The 25,000-nt window shown below is 42.0% G+C and overlaps 1 protein-coding gene across 3 annotated transcripts in view; it reads right to left on the bottom strand.

Annotated features, from left to right (window-relative positions):
- The window catches only part of LOC115226325 (cyclin-G-associated kinase), a 109,021-nt gene that overhangs the window by 56,812 nt on the left and 27,209 nt on the right, over positions 1–25,000 (bottom strand). For 2 of the 3 annotated variants that reach the window (XM_036515209.1, XM_029797323.2), the window contains exons 2-8: positions 22,780–22,894; positions 20,351–20,487; positions 16,142–16,267; positions 12,861–12,950; positions 10,578–10,713; positions 5,157–5,291; positions 2,484–2,745 (exon numbers count right to left, since the gene is read on the bottom strand). In XM_036515209.1, the coding sequence (XP_036371102.1) occupies positions 2,484–2,745; positions 5,157–5,291; positions 10,578–10,713; positions 12,861–12,950; positions 16,142–16,267; positions 20,351–20,392 (791 nt within the window). In that variant the 5' untranslated portion in view covers positions 20,393–20,487; positions 22,780–22,894. The remainder of the gene's footprint in view (positions 1–2,483; positions 2,746–5,156; positions 5,292–10,577; positions 10,714–12,860; positions 12,951–16,141; positions 16,268–20,350; positions 20,488–22,779; positions 22,895–25,000) is intronic. The other variant, XM_029797322.2, reaches the window with a different exon arrangement.

Raw genomic sequence — 25,000 nt, 5'->3', positions numbered from 1 at the left:
TATATGTGTGTATATGCATGTATGTGAGCGTGAGTTCAATTCCTGGCCATGCATTGAGTCCTTGAGCGAGACACTTTATTTCACTTTGCTCCAGTCCACTCAACTGGCAAAAATGAGTAGTACCTGTAATTCATCAGGGCCAGCCTTGTCACACTTTGTGTCACGCTGAAACTCCCTGAGAACTACGTTAAAGGTACATGTGTCTGTGGAGTACTCAGCCACTTGCACGTTAATTTCACGAGCAAGCTGTTCTGTTGATCGTATCAGCTGGGACTCTCGTCGTCGTAACCGACAGAATGCTCCTATGTGTGTGTGTATGTGTATATGTGAGTATATGTATGTGTGTGTATGTATATATATAATGAATTGAAATCGAAATCGGAATCGAAATTGAACCATTCCTATGACTGGCACCCGGCAGATGCCAGGACCCCTGGACTGGTGGTACGTAAAAAGCACTATCCGAATCGTGGCCGATGCCAGCGCCGCCTCGACTGGCTTCCGTGCCAGTGGCACGTAAAATGCACCAATCCAACTGTGGCCGTTGCCAGCCTTGCCTGGCACCTGTGCAGGTGGCACGTAAAAAGCACCCACTACACTCACAGAGTGGTTGGCGTTAGGAAAGGCATCCAGCTGTAGAAGCACTACCAGATAAGACCGGAGCCTGGTGCAGCCTTCTGGCTTCCCAGATCCCCAGTCGAACCGTCCAACCCGTGCTAGCATGGAGAACGGACGTTAAACGATGATGTATGTGTATATGTATGTTTGGTAGTCTGTATGTAATGTATATATAATACATATATATATATCATTATCATCATCATCGTTTAACGTCCGCTTTCCATGCTAGCATGGGTTGGACGGTTCAACTGGGGTCTGGGAAGCCAGAAGGCTGCACCGGTCCCAGTCTGATCTGGCAGTGTTTCTAAATATATATATATGTGTGTGTGCGTATGTGAGTGATGTTGGCATGGCTGAATGGTAAAGAAGCCTGTTTCGCCATCACAGGTCCCAAGTTCAATGTCACTACTATGTGGCATCTTGAGCAAGTATCTTTACCATAGCTTCAAGTTAACCCATGCCCTGCAAATAGAGGTGAGTAAACAAAAACTGTGTTGACACCTGTCAGACGGACTGTAAATGTAATTCAAAGGTGCAACCTTGTTGTACCATGTAACATCCTGATTCTTCTTGAGGAATGCATTAAGGGTACACAGGTGCCACTTTGGTATGTGGTCTATCTAACCATTATACTTTAACATGTGGTCTACATGGCCGTTTACACTTAGTGAGCTGTTCATTTGCACTTAAAATGTGCAGTCTAACCCTAACTCTAACCCTAAATCCAAGCTCTAAAGCCTAGCCTTAAGCCCTAACCCTAAAATCTAGCCCTAAGCCCAAACCATAAACCCTGACCTTAAACTATATATATATACATATATATGACGGGCTTCTTTCAGTTTCCGTCTACTAAATCCATTCACAAGGCTTTGGTCGGTTTGAGGCTATAGCAGAAGACACTTGCCCAAGGTGCCACGCAGCCGGACTGAACCTGGAACTATGTGGTTGATAAGCAAGCTACTTACCATACAGCCACTCCTATGCCTATATTGCTAAAAAAAAAAACAAGAATTGATGACGGTGAACTTTCTCTACAGTGAATTAACCAGACAGGGACCCTTTGAAATAGAAGCATTACTCATTTGGATGGAATATTGTGAACCCCTTTAACTCAGAGAAGCCTAAAGCTTGGAGTTAAAAGTTTAAAAAATACATCCACAACAATCAAATAATTTATAATTTTTTTAATGAATTCAAATTTTTTTTTCAATCCAATGAGATCTTCCCAGGATCATAGGGGCTCATAGGGCTAGTTTCCAAGTTTCCATGGTGGATATATTTTTCCCTCAATGGGACGCCAATCTGTCACAGGATTAACCATTTCTGCCAGCTGAGTGGACTGGAGCAATGTGAAATGAAGTGTCTTGCTCAAGAACACAACACATCGCCCGGTCAAGGAATTGAAACCACAAACTTTCAATCATGAGTCCGACACTCTAACCACTAAGCTATGCATTTCCAATACAATTCTTAAAAAATTACTGAGTCCCCTTTTGATTTATTGGGTCCTTTTAGATTTAAAAAACCCTTTAATTTAACTAAGTCCATCTGAATTTATGAAGGCCCTTTTAGATTTTGTGGTTTCTTGAAACTGTTTGGTGCTCCAAGATTTAATGGGGACCCATTTTATTTCTCTTGTTTTGAAGTAACAAAATCATAGGGGTCTCTGAAACCTATTGGTCCAGAAGATCACTGTCTAATCCCAGCCAAGATGTGGCCCCTACAAAATTAAATACGGGCCTTCTAACATGAATTAAAAAAAAAGAAAACATACCCCACCCACCTTCCCATCACTTCACCAGTTCATACCCCAAAATGGAGATGCACCCTAAATCACAAGGACAACAGACAGAAGGACTTACGCGGATACAGTTTCCATCACCTTCGACGATGCATCTTTTATGTTCTTGAACAGGCTGCCGCCAGCCCCTTTTAGGGAGCTGAACAGCTGACTGGCTCCAGAGGCTGGGTACGAGGACTGGTTCATCTCTGATGGATGTGTGTACTGGGACGATGGTGGTTGTGGTGATGGGGGCCGCGCTGATGCCGGTGAAGGTGACGGTGGTGGTGGTCGTGGTGGAGGTGTGTTAAGGTTCAGGTGTTGGTCAGCTGGAGCAGTGGCTGCTAAAAAAAAAACCATAAAAACGGATAAAATAATTTAATAAATAAGAGAATTAAATAATTAAATAGATATTCTTTATACTATTTTACTTGTTTCAGTCATTTGACTGTGGCCATGCCGGAGCACCGACTTCAGTCGAGCAAATTGACCCCAGGACTTATTCTTTGTAAGCCCAGTACTTATTCTATCAGTCTCTTTTGCTGAACTGCTAAGTTATGGGGTCATAAACACACCACCATCGGTTGTCAAGCAATGTTGGGGGGACAAACACAGACACACAAACATAAAGCACACACACACATATATATACATATATACGACAGGCTTCTTTCAGTTTCCATCTACCAAATCCACTCACAAGGCTTTGGTCAGCCCGAGGCTATAGTAGAAGATATTTGCCCAAGGTGTCACGCAGTGGGACTGAACCCGGAACCATGTGGTTGGGAAGCAAACTACTTACCACACAGCCACTACATTTTTGAAAAATATTTTTTTACCTTACAGGAAAAGATGCAGGTGTGGCTGTGTGGTAAGAGAATTGCTTCCCGTGCGTGGCACCTTGAGATCATGTCCTCTACTACAGCCATTAACTGACCAAAGCCTTGTGAGTGGATATGGTAGACGGAAACTGAAAGAAGCCCTATTATACACGTGTGTGTGTGTGTGTGTGTGTGTGTGTGTGTGTGTGAGTGCGTGTATGTTTGTTACTGTCTCCTTGCAAGCAGTGTCCATAATTCCCAATCTTCCACAAAAACATGTCTGGTCATGCGTGTCTAAATATTACCTTGTTTGGAAACGGATGAGGGTTGATGACAAAATGGGCAGCCAGCCGTAGAAAATCTGGACTGGAACAACATGAAATGAAGTATTTTGCTGAAGAACACAATGCATCGCCCGGTCCAGGAATTGAAACCACAATCTTATGACCAAAAGTCCAACACCCTAACCACTAAGCCATACACCTCCATAGCATTTTCTATGAAAGTTGTTTAACTCTTTAGAATTTCAAGTGACCATATCCAGCCTAAATATGCTAAATGTTTTACGTTCAAAGTGGTCAGGTTTGGCCTCTCAAACCTACCCGACAATGTCATTCAAAATCTTAACGCTAGGAGATAAAGCAGGATTAATTCAAAACAATTTGAATAAGTAAAATGAAGTGTTTTGCTCAAGGACACAATGTATCAACCGGTCCAGGAATTGAAACCACAATCTTAGGATCAGGAGTCCAATACCCTAACCACTAAGCCATGAACCTCCACAGCGTCTGTGCTAGCAGGGTGCAAAGAGCATCATACGAGTGTGATCAATGCCAGAGCGTCTAACCGGCTTCCATGCCAGTGGCACTTAAAAGGCACCATTCGAGAGTGATTGTTACCAGCGTCGCCCTACTGGCACTCGAGCCCCGTGCTAGTAGGGTGTTAAGGGCACCATCCGAGCATGATCATTGCCAGAGCGGCTATCCGGCCTCTGTGCCGGTGGCACGTAAAAGACACCATTCGAGCGTGATCGTTACCAGCATCGCCTTACTGGTACCTGTGTCGGTGGCATGTGTAAAAGATTCGAGTAAGGTCGTTGCCAGTACCGCCTGACTGGCCCCGTGCTGGTGGCACGTAAAAAGCACTCACTACACTCTCGGAGTGGTTGGCGTTAGGAAGGGCATCCAGCTGTAGAAACTCTGCCAGATCAAGACTGTAGCCTGGTGCAGCCATCTCGTTCGCCAGCCAGCCCTCAGTCATTCGTCCAACCCATGCTAGCAAGGAAAGCGGACGTTAAACGATGATGATGATGATGATTAACCATTTAGTATTTAAACTTGTCATATCTGGCCTAAATATTTTGCCTGTTTTATGTCCAAAGTGGTCAGATCTGGCGTCTTACACCTATCTGACAATGTCGTTCAAAATATATTCCCACCATTGAAATCTTAACGCTAGGAGATAAAGCAGGATTAATTCAAAACAATTTGAGTGTTACCTATGACAAACCAATCTGAATGCTAAAGACTTAACCCTTTTGTTACCGTATTTATTTTGAGGTGCTCTGTGTTTCTTTCAATTACTTTAAATATAACAAAAAAATTAGTAAAATTACTTACTTATCATTAAGCTAGTGTCAGGAACATAAAATGTGAGTAAGGTTTGGTGGAAGATTTTAAATCAAAATTTAAGAAAACAAGACATTTGTACTACAGAACCAGAGGCAGTTTCAGTCAGATTGGTATTGAAAAGGGTTAAATATAACAAAGAATTTAGTAAAATAACTTAGTTATCATTCAGCTAGTGTTAGGAACATAGATTGTGACTAAGGTTTGGGGGGAGATTTTAATTCAAAACTTATGAAAACAAGACATTTGTACTAGAGATCCAGAGGCGGTTTCAGCTGGGTTGGTATCGAAAGGGTTAATACTCACGATGTGAATTCACTCCGTTGGTCAGGTTCAATTGACCCTTCAGGTCGACATCGCGTGCCACAGCAATCTCCTGTAGTCGGTCAATGATGCTGTTAATGTCCGGACGTTGGCGTGGGTCGATTTGAAGCATAGAGCCTGCAAAAGAAGACAGAGGGAGAAGAATTTACTTAAAGGATTTCACAGATACACATGAAACCATATTTTTAAAATATTGGGTTGTCCGGAAAGTTGGTGCCGATTTTTAAAGGAAAGAAAAAGGTCAATAAATACTTGCCATCACATTTTTAATCAACCAAATATGAACCATTTTGTTGCACAATGCGTCTCCATCTTTCCTTTAACTTGAAAATACCCTCTGCCCAGAATTGAGGTGATTTCATGGCAAAGAATTCATCAAGGTATCTTTTTACATCATCCAAGGAATTGAAATTTTTACCATTAAGACTATTCTGCAGAGACCTGAATAAGTGGAAATCCAAAGGAGCAATATCTGGTGAATATGGAGGGGGGGTAACACATCCCAGCCAAGCTGCAGCAATTTTTGTCTGGTTCCCAAAGCATCATGTGCCGAAAATGAACTTTCTTATCTTCCATTTTAAAGGGTTACAGAATTAACACAGGTTATAGGAACATAAATCTTCTTCCACAAAAAGATAGCTTAAACTGTGCTCTAAATGGAGGTGTAGTCAAATCCTATTTTATGGACTCAACCATGTTCTAAAATAAGTCGAAAGGTAAGCTACTATAAATCGGCACAAACTTTCCAGACAACCCAATATCTTGAGAGAAAAGCAGAGCTAGCTTAAACTGTGCTCTAAATGGAGGTGTAGTCAAATCCTATTTTATGGACTCAATCTTGTTCTAAAATAAGTCGAAAGGTAAGCTACTATAAATCGGCACAAACTTTCCAGACAACCCAATATCTTGAGAGAAAAGCAGAGCTAGCTTAAACTGTGCTCTAAATGGAGGTGTAGTCAAATCCTATTTTATGGACTCAATCTTGTTCTAAAATAAGTCGAAAGGTAAGCTACTATAAATCGGCACAAACTTTCCAGACACCCAATATCTTGAGAGAAAAGCAGAGCTAGCTAAACTGTGCTCTAAATGGAGGTGTAGTCAAATCCTATTTTATGGACTCAATCTTGTTCTAAAATAAGTCGAAAGGTAAGCTACTATAAATCGGCACAAACTTTCCAGACAACCCAATATCTTGAGAGAAAAGCAGAGCTAGCTTAAACTGGACTCCAAATGGAGGTGTAGTCAAATCCTATTTTATGGACTCAATCTTGTTCTAAAATAAGTCGAAAGGTAAGCTACTATAAATCGGCACAAACTTTCCAGACAACCCAATATCTTGAGAGAAAAGCAGAGCTAGCTTAAACTGTGCTCTAAATGGAGGTGGAGTCAAATCCAATTTTATGGACTCAACCATGTTCTAAAATAAGTTGAAAGGTAAGCTACTATAAATCGGCACAAACTTTCCGGACAACCCAATATCTTGAGAGAAAAGCAGAGCTAGCTTAAACTGTGCTCTAAATGGAGGTGTAGTCAAATCCTATTTTATGGACTCAACCATGTTCTAAAATAAGTTGAAAGGTAAGCTACTATAAATCGGCACAAACTTTCCAGACAACCCAGTATCTTGAGAGAAAAGCAGAGCTAGCTTAAACTGTGCTCTAAATGGAGGTGTAGTCAAATCCTATTTTATGGACTCAACCATGTTCTAAAATAAGTTGAAAGGTAAGCTACTATAAATCGGCACAAACTTTCCAGACAACCCAGTATCTTGAGAGAAAAGCAGAGCTAGCTTAAACTGGGCTCTAAATGGAGGTGTAGTCAAATCCTATTTTATGGACTCAACCATGTTCTAAAATAAGTTGAAAGGTAAGCTACTATAAATCGGCACAAACTTTCCAGACAACCCAGTATCTTGAGAGAAAAGCAGAGCTAGCTTAAACTGTGCTCTAAATGGAGGTGTAGTCAAATCCTATTTTATGGACTCAACCATGTTCTAAAATAAGTTGAAAGGTAGCTACTATAAATCGGCACAAACTTCCAGACAACCCATATCTTGAGAGAAAAGCAGAGCTAGCTTAAACTGTGCTCTAATGGAGGTGTAGTCAATCCTATTTTATGGACTCAATCTTGTTCTAAAATAAGTCGAAAGGTAAGCTACTATAAATCGGCACAAACTTTCCAGACAACCCAAATCTTGAGAGAAAAGCAGAGCTAGCTTAAACTGGACTCCAAATGGAGGTGTAGTCAAATCCTATTTTATGGACTCAATCTTGTTCTAAAATAAGTCGAAAGGTAAGCTACTATAAATCGGCACAAACTTTCCAGACAACCCAATATCTTGAGAGAAAAGCAGAGCTAGCTTAAACTGTGCTCTAAATGGAGGTGGAGTCAAATCCATTTTATGGACTCAACCATGTTCTAAAATAAGTTGAAAGGTAAGCTACTATAAATCGGCACAAACTTTCCGACAACCCAATATCTTGAGAGAAAAGCAGAGCTAGCTTAAACTGTGCTCTAAATGGAGGTGTAGTCAAATCCTATTTTATGGACTCAACCATGTTCTAAAATAAGTTGAAAGGTAAGCTACTATAAATCGGCACAAACTTTCCAGACAACCCAGTATCTTGAGAGAAAAGCAGAGCTAGCTTAAACTGTGCTCTAAATGGAGGTGTAGTCAATCCTATTTTATGGACTCAACCATGTTCTAAAATAAGTTGAAAGGTAGCTACTATAAATCGGCACAAACTTTCCAGACAACCCAGTATCTTGAGAGAAAAGCAGAGCTAGCTTAAACTGGGCTCTAAATGGAGGTGTAGTCAAATCCTATTTTATGGACTCAACCATGTTCTAAAATAAGTTGAAAGGTAAGCTACTATAAATCGGCACAACTTTCCAGACAACCCATATCTTGAGAGAAAAGCAGAGCTAGCTTAAACTGTGCTCTAAATGGAGGTGTAGTCAAATCCTATTTTATGGACTCAACCATGTTCTAAAATAAGTTGAAAGGTAAGCTACTATAAATCGGCACAAACTTTCCAGACAACCCAGTATCTTGAGAGAAAAGCAGAGCTAGCTTAAACTGTGCTCTAAATGGAGGTGTAGTCAAATCCTATTTTATGGACTCAACCATGTTCTAAAATAAGTTGAAAGGTAAGCTACTATAAATCGGCACAAACTTTCCAGACAACCCAATATATTCTATTCTTCTTTTATTCCTTTACCTGTTTCAGGCGTTTGACTGCGGCCATACTGGAGCACAGCCTTGAAGTATTTTTTTAGCTGAATAAAACCTCAGGACTTATTTTTTAAGCCTAATACTTAGTCTATTGAGGAGGTGCAATGGTGCAGTGGTTAGGGCAGCGGACTCGTGTTGTAGGATCGCGGTTTCGATTCCCAGACCGGGCGTTGTGAGTGTTTTTGACCGAAAACACCTAAAGCTCCACGAGGCTCCGGCAGGGGATGGTGGTGATCCCTGCTGTACCCTTTCACCACAATTTTCTCTCACTCTTACTTCCTGTTTCTGTTGTACCTGTATTTCAAGGGGCCAGCCTATATATATATATATATATGTGGAGGCGCAATGGCCCAGTGGTTAGGGCAGCGGACTCGTGGTTGTAGGATCGCGGTTTCGATTCCCAGACCGGGCGTTGTGAGTGTTTTTGACTGAAAACACCTAAAGCTCCACGAGGCTCCGGCAGGGGATGGTGGTGATCCCTGCTGTACCCTTTCACCACAATTTTCTCTCACTCTTACTTCCTGTTTCTGTTGTACCTGTATTTCAAGGGGCCAGCCTATATATATATATATATATGTGGAGGCGCAATGGCCCAGTGGTTAGGGCAGCGGACTCGTGGTCGTAGGATCGCGGTTTCGATTCCCAGACCGGGCGTTGTGAGTGTTTTTGAGCGAAAACACCTAAAAGCTCCACGAGGCTCCGGCAGGGGATGGTGGTGATCCCTGCTGTACCCTTTCACCACAACTTTCTCTCTCACTCTTACTTCCTGTTTCTGTTGTACCTGTATTTCAAGGGGCCGGCCTTGTCACTCTCTGTGTCACGCTGAATCTCCCCGAGAACTACGTTAAGGGTGCACGTGTCTGTGGAGTGCTCAGCCACTTACACATTAATTTCATGAGCAGGCTGTTCCATTGATCGGATCAACCGGAACCCTCATCGTCGTAACCGACTGAGTGCTTCCATCCGAGGCTCCGGCAGGGGATGGTGGTGATCCCTGCTGTACCCTTTCACCACAACTTTCTCTCTCACTCTTACTTCCTGTTTCTGTTGTACCTGTATTTCAAGGGGCCGGCCTTGTCACTCTCTGTGTCATGCTGAATCTCCCCGAGAACTACGTTAAGGGTGCACGTGTCTGTGGAGTGCTCAGCCACTTACACGTTAATTTCACGAGCAGGCTGTTCCGTTGATCGGATCAACCGGAACCCTCATTGTCGTAACCGACGGAGTGCTTCCACTTAGTCTATAACTTCACTGAACCACTAAGCATACGATACAGGACGATGACAACATCTACGACAACTACTACAAGAACTGCTACTACCAGCACCAATACCATCTTCTCTACTACACCAAAACAAAGCTAGTATTCCATCGGTTGTGACAATGAGTGTTCTAGTTGACCTGATCGATGGAACGGTCTGCTCGCAAAATTAATGTACAAGTGGCTGAGTACTCCACAGACACTCGTGTCCTTAATGTAGTTCTGAGGGAAACCCAGTGTGATGCACAGAAGGTGACAAAGCTGGCCCTTTGAATTACAGGTACATTTAATTTCTGCCAGCTGAGTGGGGTGGAGTAAAATGAAGTAAAGGGTCTTGCTCAAGGACACAATACGGTGCCAGGAATTGAACTCACTAATCACCAAAGCCATGTGCCTTGACACCACCACCACCATCATCACTACTACTACCACCACCACCACCACCACTATTAATACCACCATCATCACTACGACCACCACCACCACCACTATCACTACTAATACCACCATCATCACTACGACCACCACCACCACCACTATCACTACTAATACCACCATCATCACTACGACCACCACCACTATCACTACTAATACCACCATCATCACTACGACCACCACCACCACCACTATCACTACTAATACCACCATCATCACTACTGCCACCACCACCACCACTACCAGCACCATCATCACTACTACCACCACCACCATCACCATAACTACTACCCACCATCACTACTGCTACCACCACCACCACTACTACCACCACCATCACTACTACTACCACCACCACCACCATCATCACTACTGCTACCAGCACCACTACCATCACTACCACCACCACCACCACCACCTCCACCATCATCACTATTACCACCACCACCACCACAATCCTTCTACTACTTACGTATCAAGTCATGAAAGACGGTAAACTTGGTGTCCGTTTCAGGAATTGAGTAATTAGCGTTGAGTATTCTGAGCTTGGCTGAGTCTTCAAATGGATGTTCTGCAAAACATAACTGGTACAGGAGACATCCGAGGGCCTGGAAACATAAACGAAGAATAATAAATGGGGTACGTCGAACATGTACAGCGATGGGTCCCGTAAAAACATAGTTGGAACACACACACACATTATTAGTGACAGAAGCAGTCATCATCATCATCAACATTTAACCCTTCAGTATTTAAACCACCCATGTCTGGCCAAATTGTTCTACAAGTGTGTGTGTGTGTGTGTGTGTGTGAGTGCTTGTATGTTTGTTACTGTCTCCTTGCAAGCAGTGTCCATTATTTCCAATCTTCCATAAAAACATGTCTGGTCATGTGTGTCTAAATATTACCTTGTTTGGAAACGGATGAGGTTCGATGACAAAATGGGCAGCCAGCCGTAGAAAATCTGGACTGGAACAACATGAAGTGAAGTATTTTGCTGAAGAACACAATCTTTTATGTTCTTTATGTTCAAACTGGCCATATCTGGCTTCTCACACCTACACTACAATGCCATTCTAAAAGTATACAATCACATCATTGAAATCTCAAAGCTATGAAATCTCAATGCCACTACTATGTGGCATCTTGAGCAAGTATCTTTACCATAGCTTCAAGTTAACCCATGCCCTGCGAATAGAGGTGAGTAAACAAAAGCTGTGTCGACGCCTGTCAGACGGACTGTACATGTAATTCAAAGGTGCAACCTTGTTGTACCATGTAACATCCTGATTCTTCTTGAGGAATGCATTAAGGGTACACAGGTGCCACTTTGGTATGTGGTCTATCTAACCATTTATACTTTAACATGTGGTCTACCTGGCCATTTACACTTAGTGAGCTGTTCATTTACACTTAAAATGTGCAGTCTAACCCTAACTCATATAGGCTCATAGGGCCAGTTTCCAAGTTTCCATGGCGGATATATTTTTTCCCCTCGATGGGACGCCAATCTGTCGCAGGATAAACCATTTCTGCCAGCTGAGTGGACTGGAACAATGTGTTTAGTATTTACGTACCAGTTTCCAGGAATGCGTTTAATCCTGTTCTAAATTTGAGTGAGGTTTCTCTGTCTGTTACGTTTTTATGTTCGTTAACTCCTCCTAGATTGGTGGTGCAAGGACAACGTAACTCAAACCAGCAATTTCCCTAACGTCAGGGAATGTCCTAAGAGGGGGGTCTATTTTTTCAAGGGCCGCCTAATTGGTGCCCTACTGATAACCCTATTTTTACTGTATTTTAAACTAAATACATGGCATTGGCAACCCAATTGGAGCAATGACAATGAAATTCATACCATGAACTCCCAGGGAGTATTGTAGGGAACTTCAATTTCTGAAGGGCCACTTAAATGGGGCCCCACTGACCTCACTATTTTTACTGCATTTTAAACTAAGTATATGGTATTGGCGACCAAATTGGAGCAATGACAATGAATTTCATACCATGAACTCCCAGCGAGTATCATGGGGCCCAACTAACCCACCCACCTATTTTTACTGCATTTACCTCGCTCCTATGTTTCTGACGAAGAGCTCCGCTCGAAATGTTAAATCCTCCTTCTTTCTTTCCTTTCCTGAGCGTCCAATAACACTGAACTTGTTCCACGTCCTAGCATTGTTGTGTTTTCTCTTTGTGTTTTCATGTTTGGATTAACTATATATATATGTTTCTCTCCTTGTTTTTTCTGTGTATCTTTCTGTTGAAGAGCATAGGCTCGAAATGTAAAAGACTTGTTCTATTTCTATTCCTGAGCGCTACAGTAATACATTTGTTTGTTTGTACTCCACCTGCCTTCGTCTTTTGTTTATTTTCGTAAACTTTCCCTTTCATCATCATCATCATCGTTTAACGTCCGTTCTCCATGCTAGCATGGGTTGGACGGTTTGACCGGGGATCTGGGAAGCCAGAAGGCTGCACCGGGCTCCAGTCTTATCTGGCAATGTTTCTACAGCTGGATGCCCTTCCTAACGCCAACCACTCCGTGAGTGTAGTGGGTGCTTTTTACGTGCCACCTGCACAGGTGCCAGGCAAGGCTGGCAATGGCCACGGTCGGATTGGTGTATTTTACGTGCCATAGAATGTGATGTATGTACAGGATATAGAATATGCATAAAATGTCTAAGTTGTGTAGTATGTTTGTGAACATTGAGTTGATAGTGAAAGTGAAACTAGATAACACAATACGAGTACTTACCCATATGTCACCAGCCTCATTGATTGGGAAGTTCTGGTAAAGATCTAGCATTTCAGGGGCACGGTACATAGGGGTGGTATTTTTAGCGATCTGAAAATATGAAAGAGGGGGTGGTTAATTATCACTGCAAATAGAGAAGGTGAAGCAAGGGGAGGTGATGATGGTGGTCGTGGTGGTGGTGACAAGGATTATTCCTTTAGCATTCAGATTACCCTGTCAAATGTAATGCTTATTTATGTTACTGTAAAAATAAGCAATCAAATCAAAATCTTAAAGCTACGAGATAATGCATAATTAATTGAAAACAATGAGAATAAATAAGCATCACATTTGACAGAGTAACCTGAATGCTGAAGGGTTATCATCATCTTTAAACATCCGCTTTCCATGCTGGCATGGGTTGGATGGCTTGACAGAGAACTGGCAAGTCAGGAGGCTGCGCCAGGCTCCAATCTGTTCTGGTGAGGTTTCTACAGCCAGATGCCCTTCTTAACGCCAACCACCCCCAGAATGTAATGGGGGCTTTTTACATGGTACGGGCACCAGTCGGGCAGCACTGGCAACAACCACACTCGAATGGTGCCTTTAAGCCAGTCAGGCAGTTAGCACACCGGGTGAAATTCTTGACGGTATTTCGTCTGCCGCTATGTTCTGAGTTCAAATTCTGCCGAGGTTGACTTTATCTTTCATCCTTTTGGGGCTGATTAAATAAGCATCAGTTATGCACTGGGGTCGATATAATCGACTTAATCCGTTTGTCTGTCCTTGTTTGTTCCCTCTGTGCATAGCCCCTAATGGGCAGTAAAGAAATAAGTCGGGCAGCTCTGGCATCCTTTAACATTTAAACCTGGTCTAAATATTCTGCTTGTTTTATGTCCAAATCCTCCAGGTCCAGCCTTTCACACCTTACCTCCAATGTCATTCCAACAAAATCAACAACCACATCATAGAAATCATGAAGCTACGAGATAACACATGATTAATTGAAAACAATTTAGATAAATAAGCATGATATTCGATACAATAATATGAATGCTGTAGGGTTATCATTATCTTTAAACATCCGCTTTCCATGCTGGCATAGGTTGGACGGTTTAACTGAGGACTGACAAGTCAGGAGGCTGCACCAGGCTCCAATCTGTTCTGGCGAGGTTTCTACAGCTTGATGCCCTTCCTAATGCCAACCACTCCAAAAATGTAATGGGTGCTTTTTACGTGCCACTGGCAACAACCACGCTCGAATGGTGCCTTTTAGCCAGTCAAGCAGTTCTGGCATACTTTAACATTTAAAGCTGGTCTGAATATTCTGCTTCTTTTATCATCCAGGTCCAGCCTTTCACACCTTCCCTCCAATGCCGTTCCAACAAAATCAACAACCACATCACAGAAATCGTGAAGCTACGAGACAACACATGATTAATTCAAAACAATTTAAATAAATAAGCAATGACATTTGATACGATAATCTGAACGCTACAGGATTAACACTTTAATCTTTAAACTTGGTCTAAATATTCTACTCGATAGTAATCTGAATAGCGAAGGGTTAATTTATTTTCATCGATATTTTATTTTTAACTCATTAGCATTTAAATTGGCCGTATCTGCATTTTGTTGGTTTTATGTTCAAACTAGTTAGATCTGGCCTCTCACACACAGTCTACAATGTCAGTATCTCTTTCTATATAAACGGCAGTTTGTCTGTTTGTGTGTCTGTTAGGCTGTACCCTCACCCTGACCATGGCTTTCAACCGATTCTGATGAAACTTAACACACACATAGCCCAATGTCATAATTCAAAACTAACGCAGCGAAAATTTTGAAAAGTTCCCCCAGTTCTGAAAAACTCGATAAATTCGACATGGGGTCGAGAATCTAAGCTTTTTATATGCAACACATTTTCTGGGCTGTACATGGGCTGTTTACGCGTTGGGAGGCACAATGATGTTTTCATGTTTTCGCCCAAAGGGACAGCTAGGAACATTGTATACACAGAAGTATTCGAGTGAAGAGAAGACATTGCAACCTACACATGCACCTTCGTTCCCTAGAGGGAAAGGACTAGATTGGGATTAGTCGTTGCCTACTAGGGGCTCTTACATACCCAGGCAACGCCGGTCTATGCTGCTAGTAAAAATATACAATCACATTTATCAAAACCCTTGAAGCTACGAAATAATCCATAATTAATTGAAAACAATGAGGATGGGGTTTAGCCTGGTTGGCACTGTAGGATCAAGCCTTGGGCCTTAACGAGTGTGAAGCAAATTTCTCAACCGTTCAGCTACACTTACTCTTCCTCCTCCTCCTCCTCATCATCATCAACATACTTGTTCTTCCTTTGCATTCCCTCCACTTTTTTTAGTGGGATCAAGTTTGAGAGAGAGACAGTGTGAGTGGGAGTGAATTAGACATGCATGGGTATGGTGTGTGTGTGTGTGTGTATGTATGTTGTGCATGGGTGGGTGTGTGTGTGTGTTGTGCATGGGTGGGTGTGTTGTGTATGTGTGTACATGGTGTGTGTGTGTGTGTTGTGCATGTATGTGTGTGTGCATGGTGTGTGTGTGTGTGTTGTGCATGGTGTGTGATGCACGTGTGTGTGTGTGTGTTGTGCATGTATGTGTGTGTGCATGGTGTGTGATGCACGTGTGTGTGTGTGTTGTGCATGTATGTGTGTGTGCATGGTGTGTTATGCACGTGTGTGTGTGTGCGTGCATGCATGGTGTGTGTGTGCATAGTGTGTGTGTGCACGCATGGTGTGTGTGCATGTATGGTGTGTGCGTGCATACATGGTGTGTATGTGCATGTAGTGTGTGCATGCATAGTGTGTGTGTATATGCGCATGGTGCGTGGGTGTGTATGTGTGTGTTGTGTATGTATGTGTGTGTGGTGCATGTATGTGTGTGTGGTGCATGTATGTGTGTGTGGTGCATGTATGTGTGTATGTGTCTGTATGCGTGTGGGGGTGAACTTAGTGTGTTTGTGTATGTGGTGTGCATTTGTGTATATATGTGTGCATGGTGTTTGTGTATGTTGTTGCTTATGTATGGTGTGTTTTGTGTGTGTATGTGTGTGTATACAAATTTGTGTTTGTGTGGTGTTAGTACTTACATTAATGACCCCAGAAATTATTTCTAAAAAGTGGGCAGTGGGGCAAAAAAATCAAACCAGGACAAGATTCGAACTCATATAAAAGGGATGTAACTAAACACCTAACCACCACAAAGCATTCAGTTCGTTACCCTAACAAGCTTGAAATAAGCAAACAGATTGATACACACCTCATCTTCCACCAGACTTCTCTGAATTGCAGACCAAGAAATGTCAGGATTGTGGCTCTTGATAGTAGCGCTACCAAAATCACAAAGCTTTATACAACCTTTAGAACTGATCAGCAAGTTTTCCACCTGCAAAAGAAAGCACACGTGTTTTTATTAATTAAAAAAAAACAAAATTTACCTGAGTCATCATCATCATCATCATTTTTGATAGTGTACTAGGGACCACATTAGTCAGCAAAAGAGCTACGTGGCCAATAGTCAAATCTCCCTCTCATCAAATCCCTAATTATATTTAACCCAAGACATGGAGGCAAGGGACCACGTTAGTCAGCAAAAGAGCTACGTGGCCAATAGTCAAATCTCCCTCTCATCAAATCCCTAATTATATTTAACCCAAGACATGGAGGCAAGGGACCACGTTAGTCAGCAAAAGAGCTACGTGGCCAATAGTCAAATCTCCCTCTCATCAAATCCCTAATTATATTTAACCCAAGACATGGAGGCAAGGGACCACGTTAGTCAGCAAAAGAGCTACGTGGCCAATAGTCAAATCTCCCTCTCATCAAATCCCTAATTATATTTAACCCAAGACATGGAGGCAAGGGACCATGTTAGTCAGCAAAAGAGCTACATGGCCAATAGTCAAATCTCCCTCTCATCATTTCCCTAATTATATTTAACCCAAGACGTGGAGGCAAAATGGCCCGGTGGTTAGGGCAGCGGACTCACAGTCGGAGGATTGCGGTTTCGATTCCCAGACCGGGCGTTGTGTGTGTTTATTGAGCGAAAACACCTACAGCTCCACGTGGCTCCGGCAGGGGATGGTGGCGACCCCTGTTGTACTCTTTCACCCCCAACTTTCTCTCACTCTTTGTTCTTGCTTCTTGAGTAATGCTGCGATGGACTGGCATCCCGTCCAGCTGGGGGGAACACATACGCCACAGAAACCAGGAAACCGGGCCCATGATCTTTCGTCCTCTCAGCGTTAACATGAGAAACCCTTATGAGGTTTCTCATGCTAACTACTTGATAAATTCTTACAAAGATTTTATCCTATTTTTCAATTATATATATATCATCATCATCATCATCATCATTTAGCGTCCGTTTTCCATGCTAGCATGGGTTGGACGGTTCTACTGGGGTCTGTGAAGCCAGAAGGCTTCATCAGGCCCAGTCAATCTGGCAGTGTTTTCTACGGCTGGATGCCCTTCCTAACGCCAACCACTCCGTGAGTGTAGTGGGTGCTTTTTACGTGCCACCCGCACTGGTGCCAGACAGAGCTGGCAAACGGCCACGAACGGATGGTGCTTTTTATGTGCCACCGGCACGAGGGCCAGGCGAGGCTGGCAACGACACGAAACGGGGCGGTGCTGGCAACGGTCGCGAAACGGAAAGTTCTCTTACATGCCACCGGCACTGGTAACACATCTGCATTTCCATTGATCGATTTCGATTCTGATCCTCACTTGCCTCAATGGGTCTTCACAAGCAGAGTTTCGACATGCCACCGGCACTGTAGCACATCCGCAATTTCCATTGATCGATTTCGATTCTGATCCTCACTTGCCTCAACACGTCTTCACAAGTAGAGTTTTGTGTCCCAAGAAGGGAAGGTATGCATACGTAGGCTGGCTCCATCCCATGTAGAAGGCCACGGGTTGTGGACTCACTTGTCCTGCCGGGTCTTCTCGCGCACAGCACACTTCCAGAGGTCTCGGTCTCTAGTCATTTCCTCAGTGAGACCTAAAGTTCGAAGGTCGTGCTTCACCACCTCGTCCCAGGTTTTCCTGGGTCTGCCTCTTCCACAGGTTCCCTCAACCGCTAGGGTGTGGCACTTTTTCACACAACTATCTTCATCCATTCTCGCCACATGACCATACCAGCGCAAACGTCTCTCTTGCACACCACAACTGATGCTTCTTAGGTCCAGCTTTTCTCTCAAGGTACTTACACTCTGCCGAGAGTGAGTACCGGCATTACACATCCATCGGAGCATACTGGCTTCATTTCTAGCGAGCTTACGCATATCCTCAGCAGTCACGGCCCATGTTTCACTGCCATGTAGCATGGCTGTTCGTAACACGCATCATACAGTCTGCCTTTCACTCTGTGCGGAGGCCTTTTGTCACCAGCAGAGGTAAGAGCTCTCTGAACTTTGCCCAAGCTATTCTTACTCTAGCAGTTACACTTTCAGCACACCCACCCCCGCTGCTGACTTGGTCACCTAGGTAACGGAAACTATCAACTATTTCTAGTTTTTCTCCCTGGAAAGTGACGGAAGTTGGTCTCAGAGCATTTTCAGTGTTTATTGTTTCCTGAGCATCTGCCACATACAAAAACCATCTTCCTAGTTAGCCTTCCTTTGACATTGCTGCATCTCTTATGTGTCCATAGCTTACACTTGGTGCATCTTTATAGAGTTTCTACCTACACCTTTTCTACAGATCGAGCAGGGCCATCTACCTGAAGGTGTTTGTGATTTGTCTACCTTCCTACTGATTACGACTTTGGTTTTCTAGATTGACTCTGAGGCCCTTCGATTCTACATCCTTGTTTCCACACCTGAAACTTCTCCTCCAGTTCTGATAGCGACTCAGCAATTAGAGCAAGGTCATCAGCATAGAGGAGCTCCCAAGGGCATCCTGTCTTGAATTCCTCCGTTATTGCCTGGAGGACTATAATAAATAGGAGGGGGCTGAGTACTGAGCCTTGGTGGACCCCTACCTCTACCCGGAATTCTTCACTGTACTCATTTCCAACCCTCACCCTACTAGCGGCGTCCCTACACATGGCCCGCACAGCTCTCACTAACCATTCATCTATCCCTAGTTTTCTCATTGCCCACCAGATAAGGGATCGGGGGACCCTGTCGAAGGCTTTCTCCATGTCAACAAAAGCCAGGTACAGGGGCTTATCTTTGGCTAGGTATTTCTCCTGCAGCTGCCTTACCAGGAATATAGCATCAGTAGTACTTTCCCTGGCACAAACCCAAACTGCATCTCATCTAAACTAACTCTCTCTCTAATTAGTTGGGCTATGACCCTCTCCGTAACCTTCATCACCTGGTCCAACAGCTTGATACCTCTGTAGTTATATATATATACACATACATATATACACATATATATACACACATATATATACATGCATATACATATACATGCATATACATATACATGCATATACATATACATGCATATACATATACATGCATATACATATACATGCATATACATATACATGCATATACATATACATGCATATACATATACATGCATATACATATACATGCATATACATATACATGCATATACATATACATGTATATACATATACATGTATATACATATACATGTATATACATGTATATACATATACATGTATATACATATACATGTATATACATATACATGTATATACATATACATATATATATACATATACATGCATATACATATACATGCATATACATATACATGCATATACATATACATGTATATACATATACATGTATATACATATACATGTATATACATATACATGTATATACATGTATATACATATACATGTATATACATATACATGTATATACATATACATATATATATACATATACATATACATATATATACATATATACATATACATATATATACATATATACATATACATATATATACATATATACATATACATATATACATATACATATATATATATATATATATATATATATACATATATATATATATACATACACAGATATATCATCAGGCGTTATAGAAGATGTTAATATGGACATCCCTCGTGGCACTTTGGGCCTGTATTTGAGTGATTAGGATGGGAAATTGAATAATCTGTGAATTTCAAATGCTAAACCCAAATTATAAGAGACGGGAGAGACAAGAGAGAGAAAAAGAGAAGGGATGAGAGAGAGAGAGAGTTAAGGTTTATGTAATAGGGAAGAGGTCTGAGAGAGGGCAGGCCAAGGGACAAAAAAGGTGAGATAGTGAGAAGGAAAGGAGGGTTGAGCAAAGTAGTGAGTGAATGAAAGAAAGAGAGAACAAACAAGTGAGAGAGAGAGAGAGAAAGAGAGTGTTAAGTGACAGAAAGTGAGTGAGAGAGAGAAAGAGGGAAAAAGAGAGAAAGGAAAAATGAAATGGAAAAGAAGGCAATAAGGATTGGAAAGAGCCAAAACGTGCTCACCTTGAGGTCTCTGTGTATGATAGGAGGTTTCTGTCGATGCATGTGTTGCACTGCGCGACATGTCTGAAAGAATATCTGGAGGACCTTGTCACAAGGAAGTGGATGTGCCTCTCGCAACACATCAACCAGCTGACCACCTGAAACGAGAAGTGAAAGTGAAAGTTGTAGGACAAGTCAGGGTTAGCATCAAGCTGCAAAAAAAAAATGCCTCAAAATGACACAGCCAACCCATGCAAGCATGTAAAAACGGACGTAAAAAGAAAAGCACAAGTGTGGATGAGTAGTTATGAAGCTCGCTTCTCAACCACATTGCCTTGGGTTCGTTTCCACTGCACAACACCTCGGGCAGGTGTCTCCACTGCATACATGAATACATATATGTTAATACAAAAGCAGATAAACGAATAAATGTACAGTTACTCAGGTATGGAAATACAGACAGACTTGTGCACACACATAGCAATATACACTTTACTCTCTTTTACTTGTGTCAGTCATTTGACTGAGGCCATGCTGGAGCACCGCCTTTAGTCGAGCAAAACGATCTCAGGACTTATTCTTTGTAAGCCTAGTACTTATTCTATCGGTCTCTTTTGCCATTCAGTTTCTGTCTACCAAATCTACTCACAAGGCTTTGGTCGGCCCGAGGCTATAGTAGAAGACACTCGCCCAAGGTGCCACGCAGTGGGACTGAACCCGGAACCATGTGGTTGGTAAGCCAGCCACTCCTACGCCTATATATATATATATATATATATACATATATACGACAGGCTTCTCTCAGTTTCCGTCTATCAAATCCACTCACAAGGCATTGGTCGGCCCGAGGTTATAGTTAGAAGACACTTGCCCAAGGTGCCATGCGGTGGGACTGAACCCAGAACCATGTGGTTGGTAAGCAAGCTACTTACCACACGGCCATGTACACATACACACAAACACAGACATACAGGTGCACACAGAGACACACACACACAAGATATAAATGCACATAGGTACAACTAGTGCTCATTTGGTTATGACAACGAGGGTTCCGGTTGATCCAATAAATGGAATAGCCTTCTAGTGAAATTAAAGTGCAAGTGGCTGAGTACTCCACAGACACATGTACCCCCTTAACGTAGTTCTCAGAGGATTCAGCATGACACAGAGTGTGGCAAGGCTGGCCCCTTTGAAATACAGGTACAACTCAGTTTTGCCAGCTGAGTGGACCTGGAGCAATGTGAAATAAAATGTCTTGCTCAAGGACACAATGCATCGCAGGGAATTGAACTCATGACCTTACAATCATGAGCCGAATGGCCCTAACCACTAAGCCACCCGCCTTCATAAAAGGTATACACAGACACACCCACACACAGACATACTGAAGGTACACACACACAGATACAGAGATAAAGAGAGAGATATACACACTCTTACCTGTACATACAGAGAGAGAGAGAGACACACACACACACGAACATACACACACATACATGCACACAAGCAGAAGGCATATGAGCACACAAAGGCAGACACACACAGATACTCTTACACACACACACACACACAGATACTCTCTCACACACACACACAGATACTCTCTCACACACACACAGATACTCTCTCACACACACACAGATACTCTCACACACACACAGATACTCTCTCACACACACAGATACTCTCTCACACACACAGATACTCTCTCACACACACACAGATACTCTCTCACACACACACACACAGATACTCTCTCACACACACACAGATACTCTCTCACACACACACAGATACTCTCACACACACACAGATACTCTCTCACACACACACACAGATACTCTCTCACACACACACAGATACTCTCTCACACACACACAGATACTCTCTCACACACACACAGATACTCTCTCACACACACACACAGATACTCTCTCACACACACACAGATACTCTCTCACACACCACACAGATACTCTCTACACACACACACACAGATACTCTCTCACACACACACAGATACTCTCTCACACACACACAGATACTCTCACACACACACAGATACTCTCCACACACAAACACAGATATCTCTCACACACACACAGATTACTCTCTCAACACACACAGATACTCTCTCACACAACACAGATACTCTCACACACACACAGATACTCTCCACACACACACACACAGATACTCTCTCACACACACACAGATACTCTCTCACACACACACACAGATACTCTCTCACACACACACCGATACTCTCTCACACACACACAGATACTCTCTCACACACACACACAGATACTCTCTCACACACACACACACAGATACTCTCTCACACACACACAGATACTCTCTCTCTCTCTCTCACACACACAGATACTCACACACACACAGACATACACACACACACACACACAGCTACAGAGAAACTGACTTACCTGTACAAAGTTCCGTACAGATCAAATACTCAGCCTGGCCATGGTCGGACTCCTCCTTACCGATAGCTGCAGCCGAGATAAACTGAACCACATTGGGATGTCCGGAGAGTTTTTTCTATTTCGTTAAGGATTCATTTAACTCGTTAGACTAACGACATTGCCATTACAGTTACCAGATACTATACTAATAATTAAATGAATACGTGGTAGGGTTCCAAGAGGTGTGTAAGTGAAACAGAGAGAGAGAGAGAGAGAGAGTGTGTGTCTTTGTGACAAATAAATACATAGATATATATGTGTAGGTGTGTCTTTTAATGTGTGTGTTTATGAATGCGAGTGTATTTGCATGTGTGCGTCTGCAGGTGAATATATATGTACGTACATATGTGCATGTACTTATATGTACACATATATGAATGCATATATGTGTATATCTGTGTAGGTATCTATGTGTGAATATATATATATATATATAAATAAATGAGAGGGTATATATATAATGATGATGTTATATATATATATATCTATGTATATATATATATATATGTAAATATTATATTAATATACATATATATATATATATATGTAATATATATATATATACATATATATATATATACATATATATATATATATATATATAATATGTATATATATATATATATATTATATATATATATATATATATGTATATATATATATATATCTGTATATATATGTATATATATATATATATATATTATATATGTATATATCATCATCATCATCATCATCGTCGTTTAACGTCCGTTCTCCATGCTAGCATGGGTTGGACGGTTCGACCGGGGGTCTCTGGGAAGCCAGAAGGCTGCACCAGCTCCAGTCTAATTTGGCAATGTTTCTACAGCTGGATGCCCTTCCTAACGCCACCACTCCGTGAGTGTAGTGGGTGCTTTTACGTGCCACCTGCACAGGTGCAGGCGGGGCTGGCAATGGCCACGGTCAGATTGGTGTATTTTATGTGCCACCGGCACGGAAGACCAGTCGAGGCGGTGCTGGCATCGGCCACGAGTCGGATAGTGCTTTTTTACGTACCACCAGACCAGGGATCCTGGCTGGTTCAATTCGATTTCGATTTCGCTTGCCCCAACATGTCTTCAAAGCAAAGGGGGTTGGCAAGGGTGCCTGTCGTACGGTCGCATTGGAGTATTTTACGTGCCACGGCCACGAGTCGGATAGTGCTTTACGTACCACCAGACCAGGGATCCTGGCTGGTTCAATTCGATTTCGATTTCGCTTGCCCCAACATGTCTTCACAAGCAAAGGGGGTTGGCATGGGTGCCTGTCGTACGGTCGCATTGGAGTTTTACGTTGCCACGGCCCCGAGTCGGATAGTGCTTTTTACGTACCACCAGGCCAGGATCCTGGCTGGTTCAATTCGGTTTCGATTTCGATTTCGCTTGCCCCAACATGTCTTCGCAAGCATGGGGGGTTGGGATGGGTTGTCTGTCGTCGGATGAGGTTCTATATCGACTTCGCTTGCCTCAACCGGTCTTTGTGTCCAAGGAGGAAAGGCATTCATAAGTGGGCTGGGCTCACTTGTCCTGCCTGGTCTTCTCACGTACAGAATATTTCCAAAGGTCTCGGTCTCTGGTCATATATATATATATATATATATATATATATATATATATATATATATATATATATATATGTATATGTATATATATATATATATATATATATATATATGTATATGTATATATATATATATATATATATATATGTATATATATATATATTATATATGTATATATATATAATTAATCATATAGGGTGGCAAGGAAATTTGTAGAATTTTATTGCCACCAGCGGCCCAGTGGGAAAAAATTAAATAGTCATAGACCATTTTTAAGTTCAACATTAACATTAAGGAACGGCCATAATAGGCCATTCACCCACTAGAAATAACAGCCAAAGCTTCTACCGCAAATAAAGATTAATTCCGTAAACAGGAGAAAATTAAAAAATTAAAAAACATTTACAGGGTAAATGTTTTTTTAATTTTCTCCTGTTTACGGAATTATCTTTATTGCGGTAGAAAGCTTGGCTGTTATTTCTAGTGGGTGAATGGCCTATTATGGCCGTTCCTTAATTGTTTAATGTATATATATATATATATATAATATATATATAATGTATATATATATATATATATATATATATATGTATATATATATAT

This window comes from Octopus sinensis, linkage group LG30 (genome assembly GCF_006345805.1).
Source record: "Octopus sinensis linkage group LG30, ASM634580v1, whole genome shotgun sequence".
NCBI classification, from domain to species: domain Eukaryota; kingdom Metazoa; phylum Mollusca; class Cephalopoda; order Octopoda; family Octopodidae; genus Octopus; species Octopus sinensis.
This window is presented reverse-complemented; position numbering and strand designations above follow the sequence as displayed.